Raw genomic sequence first — 21,987 nt, forward strand, 5'->3', positions numbered from 1 at the left:
GGAGAAAAAGAGGTAGAGGGAGGGAGAAAAAGACAGAGGGAGGGAGAAAAAGACAGAGAGGGAGGGAGAAAAAGGGGCAGAGGGAGGGAGAAAAAGAGGCAGAGGGAGGGAGAAAAAGAGGCAGAGGGAGGGAGAAAAAGAGGCAGAGGGAGGGAGAAAAAGAGGCAGAGGGAGGGAGAAAAAGAGGTAGAGGGAGGGAGAAAAAGAGGTAGAGAGAGGGAGAAAAAGAGAAAGACGAGAAGGAGATGGGGAGAGACAGAAGAAAGAGAGAGAGAGGTTAAGGATGGAGAGCCTGGAATCTAAGCTAAGAATTCTCTCTATTCTCCATACCATGTTGAGGGCCAGTCAGTATGAAAACATGTTATTCATTTCACAACATACAGTACATCATATATATTTGATCAAGTAATGTTTATGTGAAATCTTAAATCAAACCGTTGGGCAAATTGCTATAATTACAGTGAAAGTGCCGACCTCAGCCAACACTAACCCATAAAACCAAGACAGGCCAGAGTCATTAAACTAAGGTACTTATTAGACTTTTACAAATGTCTGTGTATGAGTTATTTCATAATGGGCAATAATGTCTCAAAAGTTTTACCTGTAATAAATTGTTAATTAGCCGGTAACACCTGCTATGATCTATCACACAGTGAACATTTACTTGAGTAACCGAGGGAGACCGCCAGGATTCAAATCCTGAAAAACGTGTTGCTGTACTCTGAAAATGCACTTTAATTCAAATCCTCTTTTACTGGGACAAAAAAATAATGAATTGCTTGGATGAAAAGAAAACTGATTATTGTAGCCATGGAGAGCATAAACTCCTTCCTGTTGCCTCTGCATCTTAAAACATCAAAGGTGAGCTTTATTATTAAGAACAGTGTTAATATTCAAAGAGCAGAAACATGCTACTTAAACACCCTAAAACCATCGAGAGAGATCCTCGAGCTCCATTCAATTAATAACACCAGTCAAATACTTGCTCCTGCATATCCTTCTCAGTTCTGACAGCACAATCACTGGAAAAGCCAACATGTGTGGTGGGCATTTAAACAGGAAGTGTGACTCTTGACAAAATAAATACAAAAGGTTAGGTTGGGATCACAGAAATCTCAGTGTTGGCCCTATATCCAATGGATCATGTGTGGACTGACTCGTCAGTAAATAAGCTAAGACACGTATTCAATGTGTTTGGCTTCAGATCATCATGGGGTAATAGAAGTTCCACTGTCATGGCGATTCCTTAGGCATTCGACTTGGAAAAAAGACATTCCTCAAGACAGAACTTTATGAAGGACAACGTTCAAAACAACACACCGTTTTAAACCGAGGCGTTTCCCTTACCTTCTCCTGTAGCTGGTACTTCTGCAGCTCGTCCAGTATAAAGTCCACCTGCTTGGGGGTGGTGAGGGAGGCTATGTTCCCGTCCAGGTTCTTACAGTAGTGCTGGGCATTGTCATAGCTCTCCCTGCTGGAGTTGATCCTCAGGCATGCCTCCCCTACATGGTGCCAGCCTTCTCCACAGAGCTGGGCTGTGGACAGAGCAGTACTTTAGACCCAGGCTTCTGACTGTACTGGGCCACACAAATGAATAGTGCATAGATCTGCTCCTGGCCTCAAGACCCCTCATATCAACTGGATTTGATATGCAACTCACAGCACACTGATATATCGTTAATTGGAACTGGGTAGTTCGAGCCCTGAATGCTGATTGGCTGACCACGGGTATGACAGCACATTTATTTGTACTGCTCTAATTACGTTGATAACCAGTTTATAATAGCAATAAGGCACCTCGGGGGTTTGTGGTATATGGCCAATATACCACGGCTAAGGGCTGTATCCAGGCACGCCGCGTTGCGTCGTGTTTAAGAACAGCCCTTAGCCGTGGTATATTGGCCATATACCACAGCCCCTCATGCCTTATTGCTTAAATATAAAAGTGAGGTTGACTGACAAGTATTTCCTGGTGTGAAATCAGGCAATGTCAGTCAGTTGAGAAAAAGATAGAGAATGATGGACTATTCTTCAAAGAGGAGTGCATCGACCACCCTACAGGAATACACAAGTATGTGTCTGTCCAGCACCAGCATACAGACACGTCAAACAGTGGGAGGAACTACATGGACGCCTGACGAGACCTTTATTAAAACAACAATTTGCAGAGATTAAAAGGAAAAACAACTCCAGTTTCATCACAACAATTGTTCTGCTTATTTCGGAGACTTGCGCTGATTACATTCATAGATTGGATAATGGATACCATCATATGCTTTTCATCAGACTGAGAAATAATCTCTTTTTTCCATAAGGCTATTGAAAAGATGACTAACTACAGAGCAGTAGTGAAGAATTCAAACACTTGGCTAGAGTTACAGTGTTTAGAACAATACACAGATCAACATTGCAGCACTATTGTGCTAATCACTCATAACTTTACATTGAAGCCAAAGGTCAGGCTCAATTTGCAATTCATATATATATATATATACACACACACACACACACACACACACACACACACACACACACACACACACACACAGCAAAAAAAGAAACATACCTTTTTCAGTACGGTCTTTCAAAGATAATTCGTAAAATCCAAATAACTTCACAGATCTTCATTGTTAAGGGTTTAAACACTGTTTCCCATGCTTGTTCAATGAACCATAAACAATTAATGAACATGCACCTGTGGAACGGTCGTTAAGACACTAACAGCTTACAGACGGTAGGCAATTATGGTCACAGTTATGAAAACTTAGGACACTAAAGAGGCCTTTCTACTGACTCTGAAAAACACCAAAAGAAAGATGCCCAGGTTCCCTGCGTGAACGTGCCTTAGGCATGCTGCAAGGAGGCATGAGGACTGCAGATGTGGCCAGGGCAATAAATTGCAATGTCCGTACTGTGAGACACCTAAGACTGAGCTACAGGGAGACGGGGCGGACAGCTGATCGTCCTCGCAGTGGCAGACCACGTGTAACAACACCTGCACAGGATCGGTACATCCGAACATCACACCTGCGGGACAGGTACAGGATGGCAACAACACCTGCCCAAGTTACACCAGGAACGCACAATCCCTCCATCAGTGCTCAGACTGTCCGCAATAGTGCTCTTCACTGATGAGTCGCGGTTTTCTCACCAGGGGTGATGGTCGGATTCGCGTTTATCGTCGAAGGAATGAGTGTTACACCGAGGCCTGTGCTCTGGAGCAGAATCGATTTGGAGGGTTCGTCCTGGTCTGGGGCGGTGTGTCACAGCATCATCGGACTGAGCTTGTTGTCATTGCAGGCAATCTCAACTCTGTGCGTTACAGGGAAGACATCCATCTCCCCCACGTGGTACCCTTCCTGCAGGCTCATCCTGACATGACCCTCCAGCATGACAATGCCACCAGCCATACTGCTCGATCTGTGCGTGATTTCCTGCAAGACAGGAATGTCAGTGTTCTGCCATGGCCAGCGAAAAGCCCGGATCTCAATCCCACTGAGCACGTCGGGGACCTGTTGGATCGGAGGGTGAGGGCTAGGGCCATTCCCCCCAGAAATGTCTGGGAACTTGCAGGTGCCTTGGTGGAAGAGTGGGGTAACATCTCACAGCAAGAAATGGCCACTCTGGTGCAGTCCATGAGGAGGATGCACTGCAGTACTTAATGCAGCTGGTGGCCACACCAGATACTGACTGTTACTTTTGACCCCCCCTTTGTTCAGGGACACATTATTCCATTCATGTTAGTCACATGTCTGTGGAACTTGTTCAGTTTATGTCTCAGTTGTTCAATCTTGTATGTTCATACAAATATTTACACATGTTAAGTTTGCTGAAAATAAACACAGTTGACAGTATATATATATACATACACACACACACACACAATTTTATTTATTTATTTTTTACATTGTAGAATAATAGGGAAGACAAACTATGAAATAACACATATGGAAACATGTAGTAACCAAAAAATGTGTTTAACAAATCAAACTATATTTTACATTTTAGATTCTTCAAAGTAGCCACCCTTTGCCTTGATGACAGCTTTACAGACTCTTGGCATTCTCTCAACCAGCTTCACCTGGAATGCTTTTCCAACAGTCTTGAAGGACTTCCCACATATGCTGAGCACTTTTTGGCTGCTTTTCCTTCAAAAGAGTAGGTGTGTCCAAACTTTGACTGGTACTGTATGTTATAATATGGCTTTTGTTTCCTGGATTGGCTTTCCCAGTGATTTTACCCATGCACAGCTAATGTGTGTATCTACAGACATTTAGTTAGTGACTCTGACAAACATATCATCTTAACTGCCTGTCCTTGACGAAGCAGAGTTGGGACTAATACACTTCTAACTTCCTTGTCAACGTTTCATTTTTCTTGAGGACATATCCAGTAAAAAAGTGCTTTGTGTTGCTTAAACTTTCCAATGGCTTGACCTTTTCTTTCCTAAATAAATGGAATTCCATAACTGTCTCTATTGAGGATATATTGGTATTCCTAAAATGTTTCTGACATTCAAACGAAAGCTTTACTGGGAAATTAGAAAATACATATTTTACAGCATTCAATGCTTACAAATATATCTCCATCCATAACTTCCTTTAATGGATTCAGAAGCCGAGGTAAGCTTGGTGGGCTAGTTAAATTGGTTTTCATTCAGAGCGTGTGAGAAACCCCTTCAAATGAGTGGATTTGACTATTTCAGCCACACCCATTGCTAACAGGTGTATAAAATCAAGCACTCAGCCATGCAACATAGACAAGCCATGCAACATAGACAAACATTGGCAGTAGAATGGCCTTACTGAAGAGCTCAGTGACATTCAATGTGGTACCGTCATAGGATGCTACCTTTCCAACAAGTCAGTTCTTCACATTTCTGCCCTGCTAGAGCTGCCCCGGTCAACCGTAAGTGCTGTTATTGTGTAGTGGAAACGTCAAGGAGCAACAACGGCTCAGCTGCGAAGTGGTTGGCCACACTAGCTCACAGAACAGGACTGCCGAGTGCTGAAGCGCGTAGCGGGTACAAATCGTCTGTCATCGGTTGCAACACTCACTACAAAGTTTCCAAACTGCCTCCGGAAGCAACATTAGCACAATAACTGTTAATCGGAAGCTTCATGAAATGGGTTTCCATGGCCGAGCAGCCTAAGATCACCATGCAAAATGCCAAGCGTCGGCTGGAGTGATGTAAAGCTCGCCGCCATTGGACTCTGGAGAAGTGGAAACTCGTTCTCTGGAGTGATGAATCACGCATCACCATCTGAAAGTCCAACGGACTAATCTGGTTTTGGCAGATGACAGAAGAACGCTACCTGCCCGACTGCATAGTGCCAGCTGTAAAGTTTGGCGGAGGAGCAAAAATGGGTCTGGGGCTGTTTATCATGGTTCGGGCTAGGCCTCTTAGCTCCAGTGAAGGGAAATCTCAGCGCTACAGCATACAATGACATTCTAGATGATTCTGTGCTTCCAACTTTGATGCAACAGTTTGGGGAAGGCCCTTTCCTGTTTCAGCATGACAATGCCCCCGTTCACAAAGCGAAGTCCATACAGAAATGGTTTGTCGAGATTGGTGTGGAAGAACTTGACTGGCCTGCACAGAGCCCTGACCTCAACCCCGTCGAACACCTTTGTGATGAATTGGAATGCCGACTGCAAGCCAGGCCTGATCGCCCAACATCAGTGCCTGACCTCACTAATGCTTGTGGCTGAATAGAAGCAAATCCCTGAAGCAATGTTCCAACATCTAGTGGAAAACCTTGCCAGAAGAGTGGAGGCTGTTATAGCAACAAAGGGGGGACCAACTCCATATTAATGCCCATGATTTTGAAATGAGATGTTCGACGAGCACGTGTCCACATACTTTTGGTAAAGTAGTATATACACACACGCACACACTCTTCCTACAGCGTTTAATTTCATGTCAAATTGACCTTATAGAATTAAGAAGTTTCCTGGAGGCACACTACAGGGCAGAAAAAAGAAAATGCAATCAGTGGTCCGTCCAATGGTAAAGTAGCAAGATGATCTCGTCAACACACCTCTCAGAGATGGAGAGCAGAAACGTGGGGTCTCTATAAGTCCCCAAGTGTCCTCAGTGTGTTAAACTGGTCTGATTAAACAGACCCAGAAGGTTTAGATAAGGCTGCCAGCAAACATGCGTTATAGTCTACTCTACTGACAGCTAACTAGCTAGCTGAAGCTCACACTGACTTACTGGGCTCTCATTTGTGAGTCAGCTGAGGCTCCATTTTCATAACATCAAGTAAATAATTATAATTGGCCTGCTTCCCGGCCACATGCTGAAGAGGAGAGTGCATTTGTGGATGGACTGTATTTGGAGGTGTGTAGTGGTGCTTGTGTGTATTTTCTTGTGTGCACATCCATATGTAGTGCATGTGTGTATACAGGTCTGTTCATTGTTATGTATACCCAGTTGTGTGCGTGTATGTATATATAGAGTACATACATAAAATTAATCTCTCCAGAAATAAGTCTCTCACTGTTGCTGCCTGTTATAGTCCCCCTCAGCTCCCAGCTGTGCCCTGGACACCATATGTGAATTGATTGCCCCCCCATCTACCTAACAGAGTTCGTTCTGTTAGGTGACCTAAACTGGGATATGCTTAACACCCCAGCAGTTCTACAATCTAAGCTAGATGCCCTCAATCTCACACAAATTATCAAAGAAACCACCAGGTACAACCCTAAATCCGTAAACATGGGCACCCTCATATTATCCTGACCAACTTGCCCTCCAAATACACCTCTGCTGTGTTCAATCAGGATCTCAGCGATCACTGCCTCATTGCCTGCATCCGCTATGGGTCCGCGGTCAAACGACCACCCCTCATCACTGTCAAACACTCCCTAAAACACTTCTGCGAGCAGGCCTTTCTAATCGACCTGGCCCGGGTATCTTGGAAGGACATTGACCTCATCCCGTCAGTAGAGCATGCCTGGTCGTTCTTTAAAAGTAATTTCCTCACCATCTTAAATAAGCATGCACCTTTTAAAAAATGTAGAACTAAGAACAGATATAGACCTTGGTTCACTCCAGACCTGACTGCCCTCGACCAGCACAAAAACATCCTGTGGCGGACTGCAATAGCATCGAATAGTCCCCGCGATATGCAACTGTTCAGGGAAGTCAGGAACCAATACATGCAGTCAGTCAGGAAAGCAAAGCTAGCTATTTCAAACAGAAATTTGCATCCTGTAGCTTTAACTACAAAATGTTTTGGGACACTGTAAAGTCCATGGAGAACAAGAGCACCTCCTCCCAGCTGCCCACTGCACTGAGGCTAGGTAACACGGTCACCACCGATAAATCCACGATAATCAAACATTTCAATAAGCATTTCTCTACTGCTGGCCATGCTGTCCTCCTGGCTACCCCAACCCCGGCCAACAGCTCCGCACCCCCCCCGCAGCTACTTGCCCAAGCCTCCCCAGCTTCTCCTTCACCCAAATCCAGAAAGCAGATGTTCTGAAAGAGCTGCAAAACATGGACATGAACAAATCAGCTGGGCTAGACAATCTGGACCCTCTCTTTCTAAAACTATCCGCCGCCATTGTTAGAGTCTGTTCAACCTCTCTTTCGTATCGTCCGAGATCCCTAAAGATTGGAAAGCTGCCGCGGTCATCCCCCTCTTCAAAGGGGGTGACACTCTAGACCCAAACTGTTATAGACCTATATCCATCCTGCCCTGCCTTTCTAAAGTCTTCGAAAGCCAAGTTAATAAACAGATCACTGACCATTTCGAATCCCACCGTACCTTCTCCGCTGTGCAATCCGGTTTCTGAGCTGGTCATGGGTGCACCTCAGCCACGCTCAAGGTACTAAACGATATCATAACCGCCATCGATAAAAGACAGTACTGTGCAGCCGTCCTCATCGACCTGGTCAAGGCTTTCGACTCTGTCAATCACCGTATTCTTATCGGCAGACTCAATAGCCTTGGTTTCTCAAATGACTGCCTCGCCTGGTTCACCAACTACTTCGCAAACAGAGTTCAGTGTGTCAAATCGGAGGGCCTGTTGTCCGGACCTCTGGCAGTCACTATGGGGGAACCACAGGGTTAAATTCTCGGGCCGACTCTTTTCTCTGTATATATCAATGATGTCGCTCTTGCTGCGGGTGATTCCCTGATCCACCTCTACGCAGACGTCCCCATTCTGTATACATCTGGCCCTTCTTTGGACACTGTGTTAACTGACCTCCAAACGAGCTTCAATGCCATACAACTGCTCTTATATGCTAGTAAAACCAAATGCATGCTTTTCAACCGTTCGCCCGCACCCGCCCGCCGGACCAGCATCACTACTCTGGACAACTACAAATACCCAGGTGTCTGGCTAGACTGTAAACTCTCCTTCCAGACTCATATCAAACATCTCCAATACAAAACCAAATCTAGAATCGGCTTTCTATTTCGCAACAAAGCCTCCTTCACTCACGCCGCCAAACTAACCCTAGTAAAACTGACTATCCTACCGATCCTCGACTTCGGCGATGTCATCTACAAAATAGCTTCCAATACTCTACTCAGCAAACTGGATGCAGTCTATCACAGTGCCATCTGTTTTGTTACCAAAGCCCCTTATACCACCCACCACTGCGACCTGTATGCTCTAGTCGGCTGGCCCTCGCTACATATTCGTCGCCAGACCCACTGGCTCCAGGTCATCTATAAGTCCATGCTAGGTAAAGCTCCGCCTTACCTCAGCTCACTGGTCACGATAACAACACCCACCCGTAGTACGCGCTCCACAGGTATATCTCACTGGTCATCCCCAAAGTCAGCACCTCCTTTGGCAGCCTTTCCTTACAGTTCTCTGCTGCCAGTGACTGGAATGAATTGCAAAAATCACTGAAGCTGGAGACTTACATTTCCCTCACTAACTTTTTTTTTCTTCTAACATCAGCTATCTGAGCAGCTAACCGATCGCTGCAGCTGTACATGGTCCATCTGTAAATAGCCCACCCAATCTACCTACCTCATCCACATATTGTTTTTATTTACTTTTCTGCTCTTTTGCACACCAGTATCACTACTTGCACATCATCATCTGCTCATCTATCACTCCAGTGTTAATCTGCAAAATTGTAATTACTTCGCTACTATGGCCTATTTATTGCCTTACCTCACGCCATTTGCATACACTGTATATAGACTTTTGTTTTTTTCTATTGTGTTATTGACTGTATGGTTGTTTATTCCATGTGTAACTCTGTGTTGTTGTTTGTATCGCACTGCTTTGCTTTATCTTGGCCAGGTCGCAGTTCTAAACTAGCTTACCTGGTTAAATAAAGGTGAAATAAATAAAATAAAAATACCCACATATACATACATACATACATACATACATACATACATACATACACATAGTTGAAGTTGGAAATTTACATACATCTTAGCCAAATACATTTAAACTCAGTTTTTCACAATTCCCGACATTTAATCCTCGTAAGAATTCCCCGTCATAGGTCAGTTAGGGTCACCACTTATTTTAAGAATGTGAAATGTCAGAATAATAGTAGAGAGAATGATTTATTTCAGCTTTTATTTCTTTCATCACATTCCCAGTGGGTCAGAAGTTTACATACACTCAATTAGTATTTGGTAGCATTGCCTTTAAATTGTTTAACTTGGGTCAAACGTTTTGGGTAGCCTTCCACAAGCTTCCCACAATAAGTTGGGTGAATTTCGGCCCATTCCTCCTGACAGACCTGGTGTAACGGAGTCAGGTTTGTAGGCCTCCTTGCTCTCACACACTTTTTCAGTTCTGCCCACAAATGTTCTATAGGATTGAGGTCAGGGCTTTGTGATGGCCACTCCAATACCTTGACTTTGTTGTCCTTACGCCATTTTGCCACAACTTTGGAAGTATGCCTGGTGTCATTGTCCATTTGGAAGACCCATTAGCGACCAAGCTTTAACTTCCTGACTGATGTCTTGAGATGTTGCTTCAATATATCCACATAATTTTCCTTCCTCATGATGCCATCTATTTTGTGAAGTGCACCAGTCCCTCCTGCAGCAAAGCACCCCCACAACATGATGCTGCCACCCCGGTGCTTCACGGTTGGGATGGTGTTCTTCGGCTTGCAAGCCTCCCCCTTTTTCCTCCAAACATAACGATGGTCATTATGGCCAAACGGTTCTATTTTTGTTTCATCAGACCAGAGAACATTTCTCCAAAAAGTATGATCTTTGTCCCCATGTGCAATTGCAAACCGTAGTCTGGCTTTTTTAATGGTTTTGGAGCAGTGGCTTCTTCCTTGCTGAGCGGCCTTTCAGGTTATGTCGATATAGGACTCGTTTTACCGTGGATATAGATACCTTTGTACCTGTTTCCTCCAGCATCTTGACAAGGTCCTTTGCTGTTGTTCTGGGATTGATTCACACTTTTCGCACGTTCATCTCTAGGAGACAGAACGCGTCTCCTTCCTGAGCGGTATGACAGCTGCGTGGTTCCATGGTGTTTATACTTGCATACTATTGTTTGTACAGATGAACGTGGTACCTTCAGGCGTTTGGAAATTGCTCCCAAGGATGAACCAGACTTGTGGAGGTCTACAATTATTTTTCTGAAGTCTTGGCTGATTTCTTTTGATTTTCCCTTGATGTCACGCAAAGAGGCACTGAGTTTGAAGGTAGGCCTTGAAATATATCCACAGGTACACCTCCAATTGACTCAAATAATGTCAATTTGCTTTAGAAGCTTCTGATTGGCTATGACATCATTTTCGGGAATTTTCCAAGCTATTTAAAGGCACAGTCAACTTAGTCTATGTACACTTCTGACCCACTGTTCTGACCCACTGGAATTGTGATACAGTGAATTATAAGTGAAATAATCTGTCTGTAAATTTTTTTGGGAAAAATGACTTGTGTTATGCACAAAGTAGATGTCCTAACCGACTTGCCAAAACTATAGTTTGTTAACAATAAATTTGTGGAGTGGTTGAAAAACGAGTTTTAATGACTCCAACCTAAGTGTATGTAAACTTCCGACATCAACTATACATGTGAAGACCATTAATTTACCCACAACGCATCTCACAAAGACACGGCGGTTGTAACCAAAAGTCTCCAATTTGGACTCCAGACCAAAGGACAGATTTCCACCGGTCTAATGTCCATTTCTTTTGTTTCTTGGCCCAAGCAGGTCTCTTATTATTATTGGTGTCCTTTAGTAGTCGTTTCTTTGCAGAAATTCAACCATGGAGGCCTGATTCACGCAGTCTCCTCTGAACAGTTGATGATGAGTTGTGTCTGTTACCTGAACTCCGTGAAGAATTTATTTGGCCTGCAATTTTTGATGCTGATAACTCTAATGAACTTATCCTCTGCAGCAGAGGTAACTCTGGGTCTTCCATTCATGTAGAGGTCCTCATGAGAGCCAATTTCATCAAAGTACTTGATGGTTTTTGTGACTTCACTTGAAGAAACATTCAAAGTTCTTGAAATGTTCTGTATTGACCTACCTTCATGTCTTAAAGTAATGATGGACTGTCGTTTTTCTTTGCTTATTTGAGCTGTTCTTGCCATAATATGGACTTGGTTTTTTACCAAATAGGACTATCTTCTGTATACCATCCCGACCTTGTTACAACAAAACTGATTGGCTCATACGCATTAAGGAAAGAAATTCCACAAATTAACTTTTAAGAAGGCATACCTGTTAATTGAAATGCATTCCAGGTGACTACCTCATGAAGCTGGCAGGTTGCCTAGTGGTTAGAGCGTTGGACTAGTAACCGAAAGGTTGCAAGATCTAATCCCTGAGCTGACCAGGTAAAAATCTGTCGTTCTGCCCCTGAACAAGGCAGTTAACCCACTATTCTTAGGCCGTCATTGAAAATAAGAATTTGTTCTTAACTGACTTGCCGAGTTAAATAAAGGTTAAAAAAATTTAAAAAAAGAAGCTATTTGAGAGAATGCCTAAACTGTGCAAAGCTGTGATCTAGGCAAAGGCTACTTTGAAGAACCTCAAATATAAAATATAGTTTGATTTGATTAAGACTGTTTGGTTACTACATGATTCCATATGTGTTAATACATAGTTTTGATGTCTTCACTATTATTCTGCAATGTAGAAAATAGTAAAAATCAAGAAAAAAAAAACTGGAATTTGTAGGTATTCTAAAACTTTTGACCGGTAGTGTGTGTGTATGTGTGTACACACACACACACGTGTTTGTTGGTTTTTGTTCAAATGTGTATCAAATGTGTAAAACTTCTTCTGGAGACAGAGAGGGGAAAAATATGGCATCTCTGAGGAAACAATATAAGAGTGCTAATACTCGTGATTTTTTTTAATTTAATGCAATTTACAGTTGTATCAACAATATCACTTTTGCACTAATTGGCTGTACCAACACCAGAACTCCAGTATTTTTCCTTCATATCTAATTCTCCATCTTCTTTTTAAATAGTGAGCCAACATGTTTTCAGCACTTTTACTTCCCTGACTGGTCAAAACTAGTTCTCATACTCTCTCATCTCTCTGCAGCAGACATATGGTGAGCAATATGTTTGGAACATCAAATCGCATTAAAATGATAGTACCGAATCGCAATACATATAAACTCAGAAAAAAAAGAAACTTCCCTTTATCAGGACCCTGTCTTTCAAAGATGATTCGTAAAAATCCAAATAACTTCACAGATCTTCATTGTTAAGGGTTTAAACACTGTTTCCCATGCTTGTTCAATGAACCATAAACAATTAATGAACATGCACCTGTGGAATGGTCGTAAGACACTAACAGCTTACAGATGGTAAGCAATTAAGGTCACAGTTATGAAAACTTAGGACAATAAAGAGGCCTATCTACGGACTCTGAAAAACACCAAAAGAAAGATGCCCAGGGTCCCTGCTCATCTGCGTGAACGTGCCTTAGGCATGCTGCAAGGAGGCATGAGGACTGCAGATGTGGCCAGGGCAATAAATTGCAATGACCGTACTGTGAGACGCCTAAGACTGAGCTACAGGGAGATGGGACGTACAGCTGATCGTTCTCGCAATGGCAGACCACGTGTAACACCTGCACAGGATCGGTACATCCGAACATGACACCTGCGGGACAGGTACAGGATGGCAACAACAACTGCCCGAGTTACACCAGGAACGCTCAATCCCTCCATCAGTGCTCAGACTGTCCGCAATAGGCTGAGAGGCTGGCCTGAGGGCTTGTAGGCCTGTTGTAAGGCAGGTCCTCACCAGACATCACTGGCAACAAGGTCGCCTATGGGCACAAACCCACCGTCGCTGGACCAGACAGGACTGGCAAAAAGTGCTCTTCACTGACGAGTCGCGGTTTTGTCTCACCAGGGGTGATGGTCGGATTCGCATTTATCGTCAAAGAAATGAGCGTTACACCGAGGCCTGTACTCTGGAGCGAGATCGATTTGGAGGTGGAGGGTCCGTCATGGTCTGGGCGGTGTGTCACTGCATCATCGGACTGAGCTTGTTGTCATTGCAGGCAATCTCAACTCTGTGCGTTACAGGGAAGACATCCTCCTTCCCTCACATGGTACCCTTCCTGCAGGCTCATCCTGACATGACCCTCCAGCATGACAATGCCACAAGCCATACTGCTCGATCTGTGCGTGATTTCCTGCAAGACAGGAATGTCAGTGTTCTGCCATGGCCAGCGAAGAGCCCGGATCTCAATCCTATTGAGCACGTCTGGGACCTGTTGGATTGGAGGGTGAGGGCTAGGGCCATTCCTCCCAGAAATGTCCGGGAACTTGCAAGTGCCTTGGTGGGGTAACATCTCACAGCAAGCAGTACTTAATGCAGCTGGTGGCCACACCAGATACTGACTGTTACTTTTGATTTTGACTGTTACTTTTGACCCCCCCTTTGTTCAGGGACACATTATTCAATTTCTGTTAGTCACATGTCTGTGGAACTTGTTCAGTTTATGTCTCAGTTGTTGAATCTTGTTATGTTCAGACAAATTTTTGCACATGTTAAGTTTGCTGAAAATAAACGCAGTTGACAGTGAGAGGACGTTTCTTTTTTTGCTGAGTTTAGAAACGTGAGAACCGCAATACGCATCGTATCAGCACCTAAGTATTGTGATAATATCCTATTGTGAGGTCCCAGGCAAGTTCCAGCCCTAGTTAATAATGCATCAAACATTGACACAAGTTCTCCAATCAATCAAACTTGATTATAGCTGTCAAACAGGTAGTCAGCTGAGTTCTTGCTTGTTTGGAGATTTTGGAAGACATTTGTGTGTGTGTGTGTGTTCTTTCTCACCAGGGATGGCATGGCACTCCTGTTGCTGGAGCTCCCATTGACAGTGGAGGTTGAGGGAGCAACTCTTACAGTTGACCAGCTTGCTGCAGATCTGTTCATTCCTCACATGGCATTTGGTGAAGTTCCTCACAGACTGGGAAGAAAGAATACAAGTAACAAACGTCAACATTGTTATTATTATAGTGAATTTGCTTCACAGTATTGAGGTAATGTAAAGCTGCAATTTGTGCTTTGGCAGAACAGAAAAGGATGGTTTGACATTAATAGCAAAGCCCCTGCAACAGTATGGAATACCCACATGTCCCATCCTCTTGGCCCCTTGCTTCCACACAGAGAGCTGGTGATCAGACAGCATGGAAGGGGGAGGGGCCAGGGACAGAGGACCTCTATGCTGCTGCGCTAGCTCCAGGGTCAGCTACAGACATACATAGAGGAGACAGCAGGGGCAAGCATTAGGCTAACTGACACTGTTAGCCAAGCAGGGGAGATAATGACTTGGCTACAACAACAGTTAAGTGGTGACGTATGAGAAGGCAAGCTTTAGGCTACCTGACTATTCATGCTGTGTCATTTATTGACTACTTTAGCTGTGATTGTGCCGTCTCACTTCCGCCCCCTGTAGGCAGACTCACCACAGTGCAGTTGTTGGAGGCAGAGATGCACTTCTTGTCTTCACACCACTGGCAGCCGTTGGTGTTGGCAGTGCAGCTGACGCAGTCGGAGAACCTGTAGCATCTCTCGGCTGCACTGTCTGGAGTGGGGGGGGGGGGCGACCACACAGTTTAACAACGGAAGTTAGTCTCGATACAGGCAGTTTTACAAGGGAACAGAGTTGGAGAACCTAGTCAGCAAGAGAGTTCATGTTCAAGATCAGTGGTGACCGTAGCAGAACAGAGACTGGGCCGAGACAGGGAATCTTGAGGACAGTCAGAGAAACAATACTAGTAAACAGCATAGTGACTCAATCAAGAAATAAAATACGTTTGACACGCAAATGTCCCCTGCAATACCACCTTATCAGCAAGAAAACAGAAAGGTAGATGGGTCTAGCTCTATGCCTATCATTTCTAATGGCCCTGTAGAGCCACTTACCCTGCATGCCAGCAGCCAACTACAAATGACTGACTGAACGATTAGACAAGGACAGAGGATAAACAGTGTGATAATCTGTCATCAATTAAAACGTCATTTCATTAATCACCGGTCCAATTCATCAGTGATAACGCTCTAAAACCGCCCTGTAATTAACACAATACATGTGTTTCCGTGTCAGTGTATTTTCAGCATAATGGTAATTGCCTCCGAATGGAATAATTGTGTTGGTCCTGACCTTTTGTTCCCACGATTATGTACACAGGCTTTAAGAGAAATCAAAAAAGTATTATTGCTTTCCTGGAGGATGATGATTCATACAGTACAAGAGATAGGTAAGGAACCAGAGAGTTTTATGTGAAATGTGATTTGGCTTCATCATGGACGGCTCAACTATAGAGCATGTATCCATTAGTCAGGTAAGAGAGAACGGTGCTGGGATGTGTAGCATCCATTTTACGGGCTCCTAACCAATTATGTTATTTTGTGTATTTATTTTTGGACATAATGTTTCTGCCATTGTATCCTATGACCGAAAAGAGCACCTGGAAATCAGAATAGAGATTTGGATGAAGAATTCGACTTCAATGAAACCACGGCGACGAGTAAATAAACCTCCTCTACCCTCTGTTCCACTGGCGAACGTACAATCACTGGAGAACAAACTGGACGAGATCCATTCGAGACAATCCTATCAACTGGACGTGAAGATCTGTCATATCCTGTGCTTCAGAGTCGTGGCTGAACGGGGACTTGGTTGATATAAATCTAGCTGTTTTTCTATGCATCCGCAGGACAGAACCACAGCGTCTCGTAAACTCAAAGGCAGGTGTGTGTCTCTTTGTTAACAAAGTCTGGTGCGCGATCTCTAATATTTAGGAAGTTTCGAGGTTCTGCTCACCTGAGGTAGAATACCTCATAATAAGCTGTAGATTACACTGATCACAAATAAACACAAAATGTAAAGTGTTGGTCCCATGTTTCATGAGCTGAAATAAGACCCCAGAATTTTTCCATATGCACAATAATCATATTTCTCTCAAATGTTGTGCAAAAATGTGTTTACATCCCTGTTAGTGAGCATTTCTCCATTGCCAATGTAACAGTATAACTTTACGTCCGTCCCCTCGCCCCGACCCGGGCGCGAACCAGGGACCCTCTGCACACATCACCAACAGTCACCCACGAAGCATCGTTACCCATCGCTCTTAGTCTATGCCCCTCTAACATTGCTCGTCCATATAATTATATATTCTCAATTCCATTCATTTACTTAGATTTGTGTGTATTGGGTACATGTTGTGAAATGGTTAGATATTACTTGTTAGATATTGCTGCACTGTCGGAACTAGGGTTGCACATTTTGGGGAATATTCAGAGGTGGAAACTTTCCATGGGAATTAACGGAAAAATATGTGAATTAACGGACATATATGCAAATTAATATCATTTAAATGTAGATGTTTTTTTACATTGGATATATTTACCATAACATACGGAGACAGAAACATAAACATTTTACCTTATCATAAGTAGACAATTGCAAATAATTAAATCATTCCAATAGAAATGAAAATAAAAAAATATTTACGAAATTGAACTAAATGAATTAAATGAGTTGACTCTTCACATGGGATGTTTTCACTGAACAACAAAAGAAAGGGAATATTGAATGATCCCCAATGATCCATCGCATCTCGCAAAAACATTTTCAACAGAGGACATAAAATGATAGTCTAGAAACTAAAGCTTTGGTTGTCTTCCTCTCAGGCTTCCATGTCTTCTCCGTGGACCTCCTCAATGTCCACCTATTGAACATCAGACTCTGAGGCCTCATCTTCACTGTCACTTTCCAACCTTGGTGAAGAAGACTCGTTGTCAGGCTCAAAAAGCCAAAAATTTGCCCAGATGGCCACCAATTTTTCAACCCTTGTATTGGTCAGCCTGTTGCGTGCTTTGGTGTGTGTGTTCCCAAACAAGGACCAGTTGCGTTATGAGGCGGCTGATGTTGGTGGGATTTGGTTATATTAAAAATGGCGCCGAAAGAAATGGCAGCAGTTTTACGGGCGCCCAACCAATTGTGCTATTATGTGTTTTTTTTCACGTTATTTGTAACTTTTGTACATAATGTTTCTGCAACCGTATCTTACGGCAAAAAGAGCTTCTGGATATCAGGACAGCGATCACTCACCTCGGATTAGACAAAGATTGTTTCTACAACAAAGACGACGCACAAGACATTCTCCAAACACCCCACAGGACCGACATCGCCGCTATTTGCAAGAGGAAGCGACGCAGGTACAGAGGACAAAGAGCCGGATGCCTGGTCAGGACCCGGAGAAGGCGACTGGGAAAGCTGCCGTTACCATCAATACTACTCGCCAACGTGCAATCATTGGGCAATAAATTAGACGAGGTACGATCACAAATATCCTACCAACGGGACATCAAAAACTGTAATATCCTATGTTTCACGGCATCGTGGCTGAATGATGACATGGCTATTCAGCTAGAGGGATATACACTGCACCGGAAAGATAGTACAGCACAATCCGGTAAGACGAGGGGGGGGGGCGGTCTGTGCATATTTGTAAACAACAGCTGGTGCACGAAATCTAAGGAAGTCTTTAGATTGTGCTCGCCTGAAGTAGAGTATATTGTGATAAATTGCAGGCCACTACTTGCCTAGTGAGTTTTCAGCTATACTTTTCGTGGCTGTTTATTTACCACCACAGACAGATGCTGGCACTAAGACCGCACTCGGTCAGCTGTATAAGGAAATAAGCAAACAGGAAACCGCTCACCCAGAGGCGGCGCTCCTAGTGGCCGGAGACTTTAATGCAGGGAAACTTAAATCAGTTCTACCAAATCTCTATCAACATGTTAAATGTTCAACCATAGGGAAAAAAATTCTAGATCACCTGTACTCCACACACAGAGACGCGTACAAAGCTCTCCCTCGCCCTCCATTTGGTAAATTCGACCACAACTCTATCATCCTGATTCCTGCTTAAAAGCTAAAATTAAAGCAGGAAGCACCAGTGACTCGATCTATAAAAAAAGTGGTCAGATGAAGCAGATGCTAAACTACAGGAGTGTTTTGCTATCACAGACTGGAACATGTTCCGGGATTCTTCCGATGGCATTGAGGAGTACAACACATCAGTCACAGGCTTTATCAATAAGTGCATCGAGGACATCGTCCCCTCAGTAACCGTACGTACATACCCCAACCAGAAGCCATGGATTACAGGCAACATTCGCACTGAGCTAAAGGGCAGAGCTGCAGCTTTCAAGGTGCGGGACTCTAACCCGGAAGCTTACAAGAAATCCTGCTATGCCCTGCGACGAACCATCAAACAGGCAAAGCATCAATACAGGGCTAAGATTGAATCATACTACACCGGCTCCGACGCTCGTCTTATGTCGCAGGGTTTGCAAACTATTACAGTCTACAAAAAGAAGCACAGCTGTGAGCTGCCCAGTGACACGAGCCTACCAGACGAGCTAAATCACTTCTATGCTCACTTCGAGGCAAGCAACACTGAGGCATGCATGAGAGCATCAGCTGTTCCGGACGACTGTTTGATAAGGCAATCCGTAGCCGATGTAAATAAGACCTTTAAACAGGTCAACATACACAAGGCTGCGGGGCAAGATGGATTACCAGGACGTGTGCTCTGGGCATGTCCTGACCAACTGGCAGGTGTCTTCACTGACATTTTCAACATGTCCCTGATTGAGTCTGTAATACCAACATGTTTCAAGCAGACCGCCATAGTCCCTGTGCCCAAGAACACAAAGGCAACCTGCCTAAATGACTACAGACCCGTAGCACTCACGTCTGTAGCCATGAAGTGCTTTGAAAGGTTGGTAATGGCTCACATCAACACCATTATCCCAGAAACCCTAGACCCACTCCAATTTGCATACCGCCCAAACAGATCCACAGATGATGCAATCTCTATTGCACTCCACACTGCCCTTTCCCACCTGGACAAAAGGAACACCTACATGAGAATGCTATTCATTGACTACAGCTCAGCACCATAGTACCCTCAAAGCTCATCACTAAACTAAGGATCCTGGGACTAAACACCTCCCTCTGCAACTGGATCCTGGACTTCCTGACGGGCCGCCCTCAGGTGGTGAGGGTAGGTAGCAACACATCTGCCACGCTGATCCTCAACACCGGAGCTCCACAGGGGTGCGTGCTCAGTCCCCTCCTGTACTCCCTGTTGACCCATGACTGCATGGCCAGGCACGACTCCAACACCATCATTAAGTTTGCAGACGACACAACAGTGGTAGGCCTGATCACAGACAACGACAAGACAGCGTATAGGGAGGAGGTCAGAGACGGCCGTGTGGTGCCAGAATAACAACCTATCCCTCAACGTGAGCAAGACTAAGGAGATGATTGTGGACGACAGGAAAAGGAGGACCGAGCACGCCCCCATTCTCATCGACGGGGCTGTAGTGGAGCAGGTTGAGAGCTTCAAGTTCCTCGGTGTCCACATCCACAACAAACGAGAATGGTCCAAACACACCAAGACAGTCGTGAAAAGGGCACGACAAAGCCTATTCCCCCTCAGGAAACTAAAAAGATTTGACATGGGTCCTGAGATCCTCAAAAGGTTCTACAGCTGCAACATCGAGAGCATCCTGACTGGTTGCATCACTGCCTGGTACGGCAATTGCTCGGCCTCTGACCGCAAGGCACTACAGAGGGTAGTGCGTACGGCCCAGTACATCACTGGGGCTAAGCTGCCTGCCATCCAGGATCTCTACACCAGGTTGTGTCAGAGGAAAGCCCTAAAAATTGTCAAAGACCCCAGCCGCTCCAGTCATAGACTGTCATCTCTACTACTGCATGGCAAGCGGTACCGGAGTGCCAAGTCTAGGACAAAAAGGCTTCTCAAGTTTTTACCCCCAAGCCATAAGACTCCTGAACAGGTAATCAAATGGCTACCTGGACTATTTGCATTGTGTGGCCCCCAACCCCCCTCAAACCCTCTTTTTACGCTGCTGCTACTCTCTGTTTATCATATATGCATAGTCACTTTAACTATACATTCATGTACATACTACCTCAATTGGGCCGAACAACCAGTGCTCCCGCACATTGGCTAACCGGGCTATCTGCATTGTGTCCCGCCATCCACCACCCGCCAACCCCTCTTTTACGCTACTGCTACTCTATGTTCATCATATATGCAGTCACTTTAACCATATCTACATGTACATACTACCTCAATCAGCCTGACTAACTGGTGTCTGTATATAGCCTGTCTTTTTACTGTTGTTTTATTTCTTTACTTACCTATTGTTCACCTAACACCTTTTTTGCACTATTGGTTAGAGCCTGTAAGTAAGCATTTCACTGTAAGGTCTACACCTGTTGCACGTGACAAATAAACTTTGATTTGATTTGATGATGATGGAGGCAACAGGGGAAAGAGCCTCAGATCCACAAAGTCCTTTCCACCAGCTGGCTGATGAGATATGTTGGCACGACTGCCATATTGCATCTCCATCCCAAAGCCCTTGCTTGGAAGTGTACTTCACCAGACTGCCAAGAACCTTGCCCTCATCCAGGACAAGGTGGCGAGACACAGTAGTGATGACACCATAAGCCTTGTTGATCTCTGCACCAGACAGGATGCTCTAGCCAGCATATTTGGGGCCCAACATGTACGCTGCAGTGTGTATGGGCTTCAGGCAGAAGTCTTCATGCTTTATGATGCATTTCAGAACTGCAGTTTCTTCTGCTTGGAGCAAAAGTGAGATGGGCAGGGCAGTATGGATTTCTTCTCTTACATCTGCAAGCAGAGTCTGAACATCAGAATGGCATTCCCTCCCTCAATCTGTGCAATGGCTACTGCTATAGGTTTCAGGAGTTTCAGGCTGCTTACCCCTCTCTCCCAAAATATATAATCCAGGAGGATCCTCTTGATGGGCATGTCCATATCGGCAGACAGATTCCTTGGGAGACTCCTTCCCCTTCAGGAGACTGTCAAACATGATGACAACATCGCCCCAACGGGTGTTGCTGGGCAGCTTCAATGTGGTGCTCTTATTCTTCTCACTTTGCTTGGTGAGGTAGATTGCTGCTATAACTTGATGACCCTTCACATACCTAACCATTTCCCTGGCTCTCTTGAAGAGTGTATCCATTGTTTTTAGTGCCATGATGTCCTTGAGGAGCAGATTCAATGCATGAGCAGCAAACCCAATGGGTGTGATGTGAGGGTAGGACTCCTCCACAGACCAAGCAGCCTTCATGTACGCAGCACTGTCTGTCACCAGTGCAAATACCTCCTGTGGTCCAAGGTCATTGATGACTGCCTTCAGCTCATCTGCAATGCAGAGACCGGTGTGTCTGTTGTCCCTTGTATCTGTGCTCTTGTAGAATACTGGTTGAGGGGTGGAGATGATGTAGTTAATTATTCCTTGCCCACGAACATTCGACCACCCATCAGAGATGATTGCAATACAGTCTGCTTTCTCTATGATTTGCTTGACCTTCACTTGAACTCTGTTGAACTCTGCATCCAGCAAAAGAGTAGATAAAGCATGTCTGGTCGGAGGGGTGTATGCTGGGCAAAGAACATTC

General features: G+C 44.5%; 1 protein-coding gene across 2 annotated transcripts in view; it reads right to left on the bottom strand.

The window, feature by feature from the left end:
* LOC120017702 (attractin-like protein 1) overlaps positions 1 to 21,987 on the bottom strand; it is a 314,009-nt gene that overhangs the window by 208,707 nt on the left and 83,315 nt on the right. Inside the window, exons 13-16 of one of the 2 annotated variants that reach the window (XM_038960633.1) lie at positions 14,912 to 15,030; positions 14,578 to 14,694; positions 14,280 to 14,412; positions 1,348 to 1,535 (exon numbers count right to left, since the gene is read on the bottom strand). In XM_038960633.1, coding sequence (XP_038816561.1) covers positions 1,348 to 1,535; positions 14,280 to 14,412; positions 14,578 to 14,694; positions 14,912 to 15,030 — 557 coding nt within the window. The remainder of the gene's footprint in view (positions 1 to 1,347; positions 1,536 to 14,279; positions 14,413 to 14,577; positions 14,695 to 14,911; positions 15,031 to 21,987) is intronic. The other variant, XM_038960634.1, reaches the window with a different exon arrangement.

The sequence above is a fragment of the Salvelinus namaycush genome, chromosome 22, assembly GCF_016432855.1.
Source record: "Salvelinus namaycush isolate Seneca chromosome 22, SaNama_1.0, whole genome shotgun sequence".
NCBI classification, from domain to species: domain Eukaryota; kingdom Metazoa; phylum Chordata; class Actinopteri; order Salmoniformes; family Salmonidae; genus Salvelinus; species Salvelinus namaycush.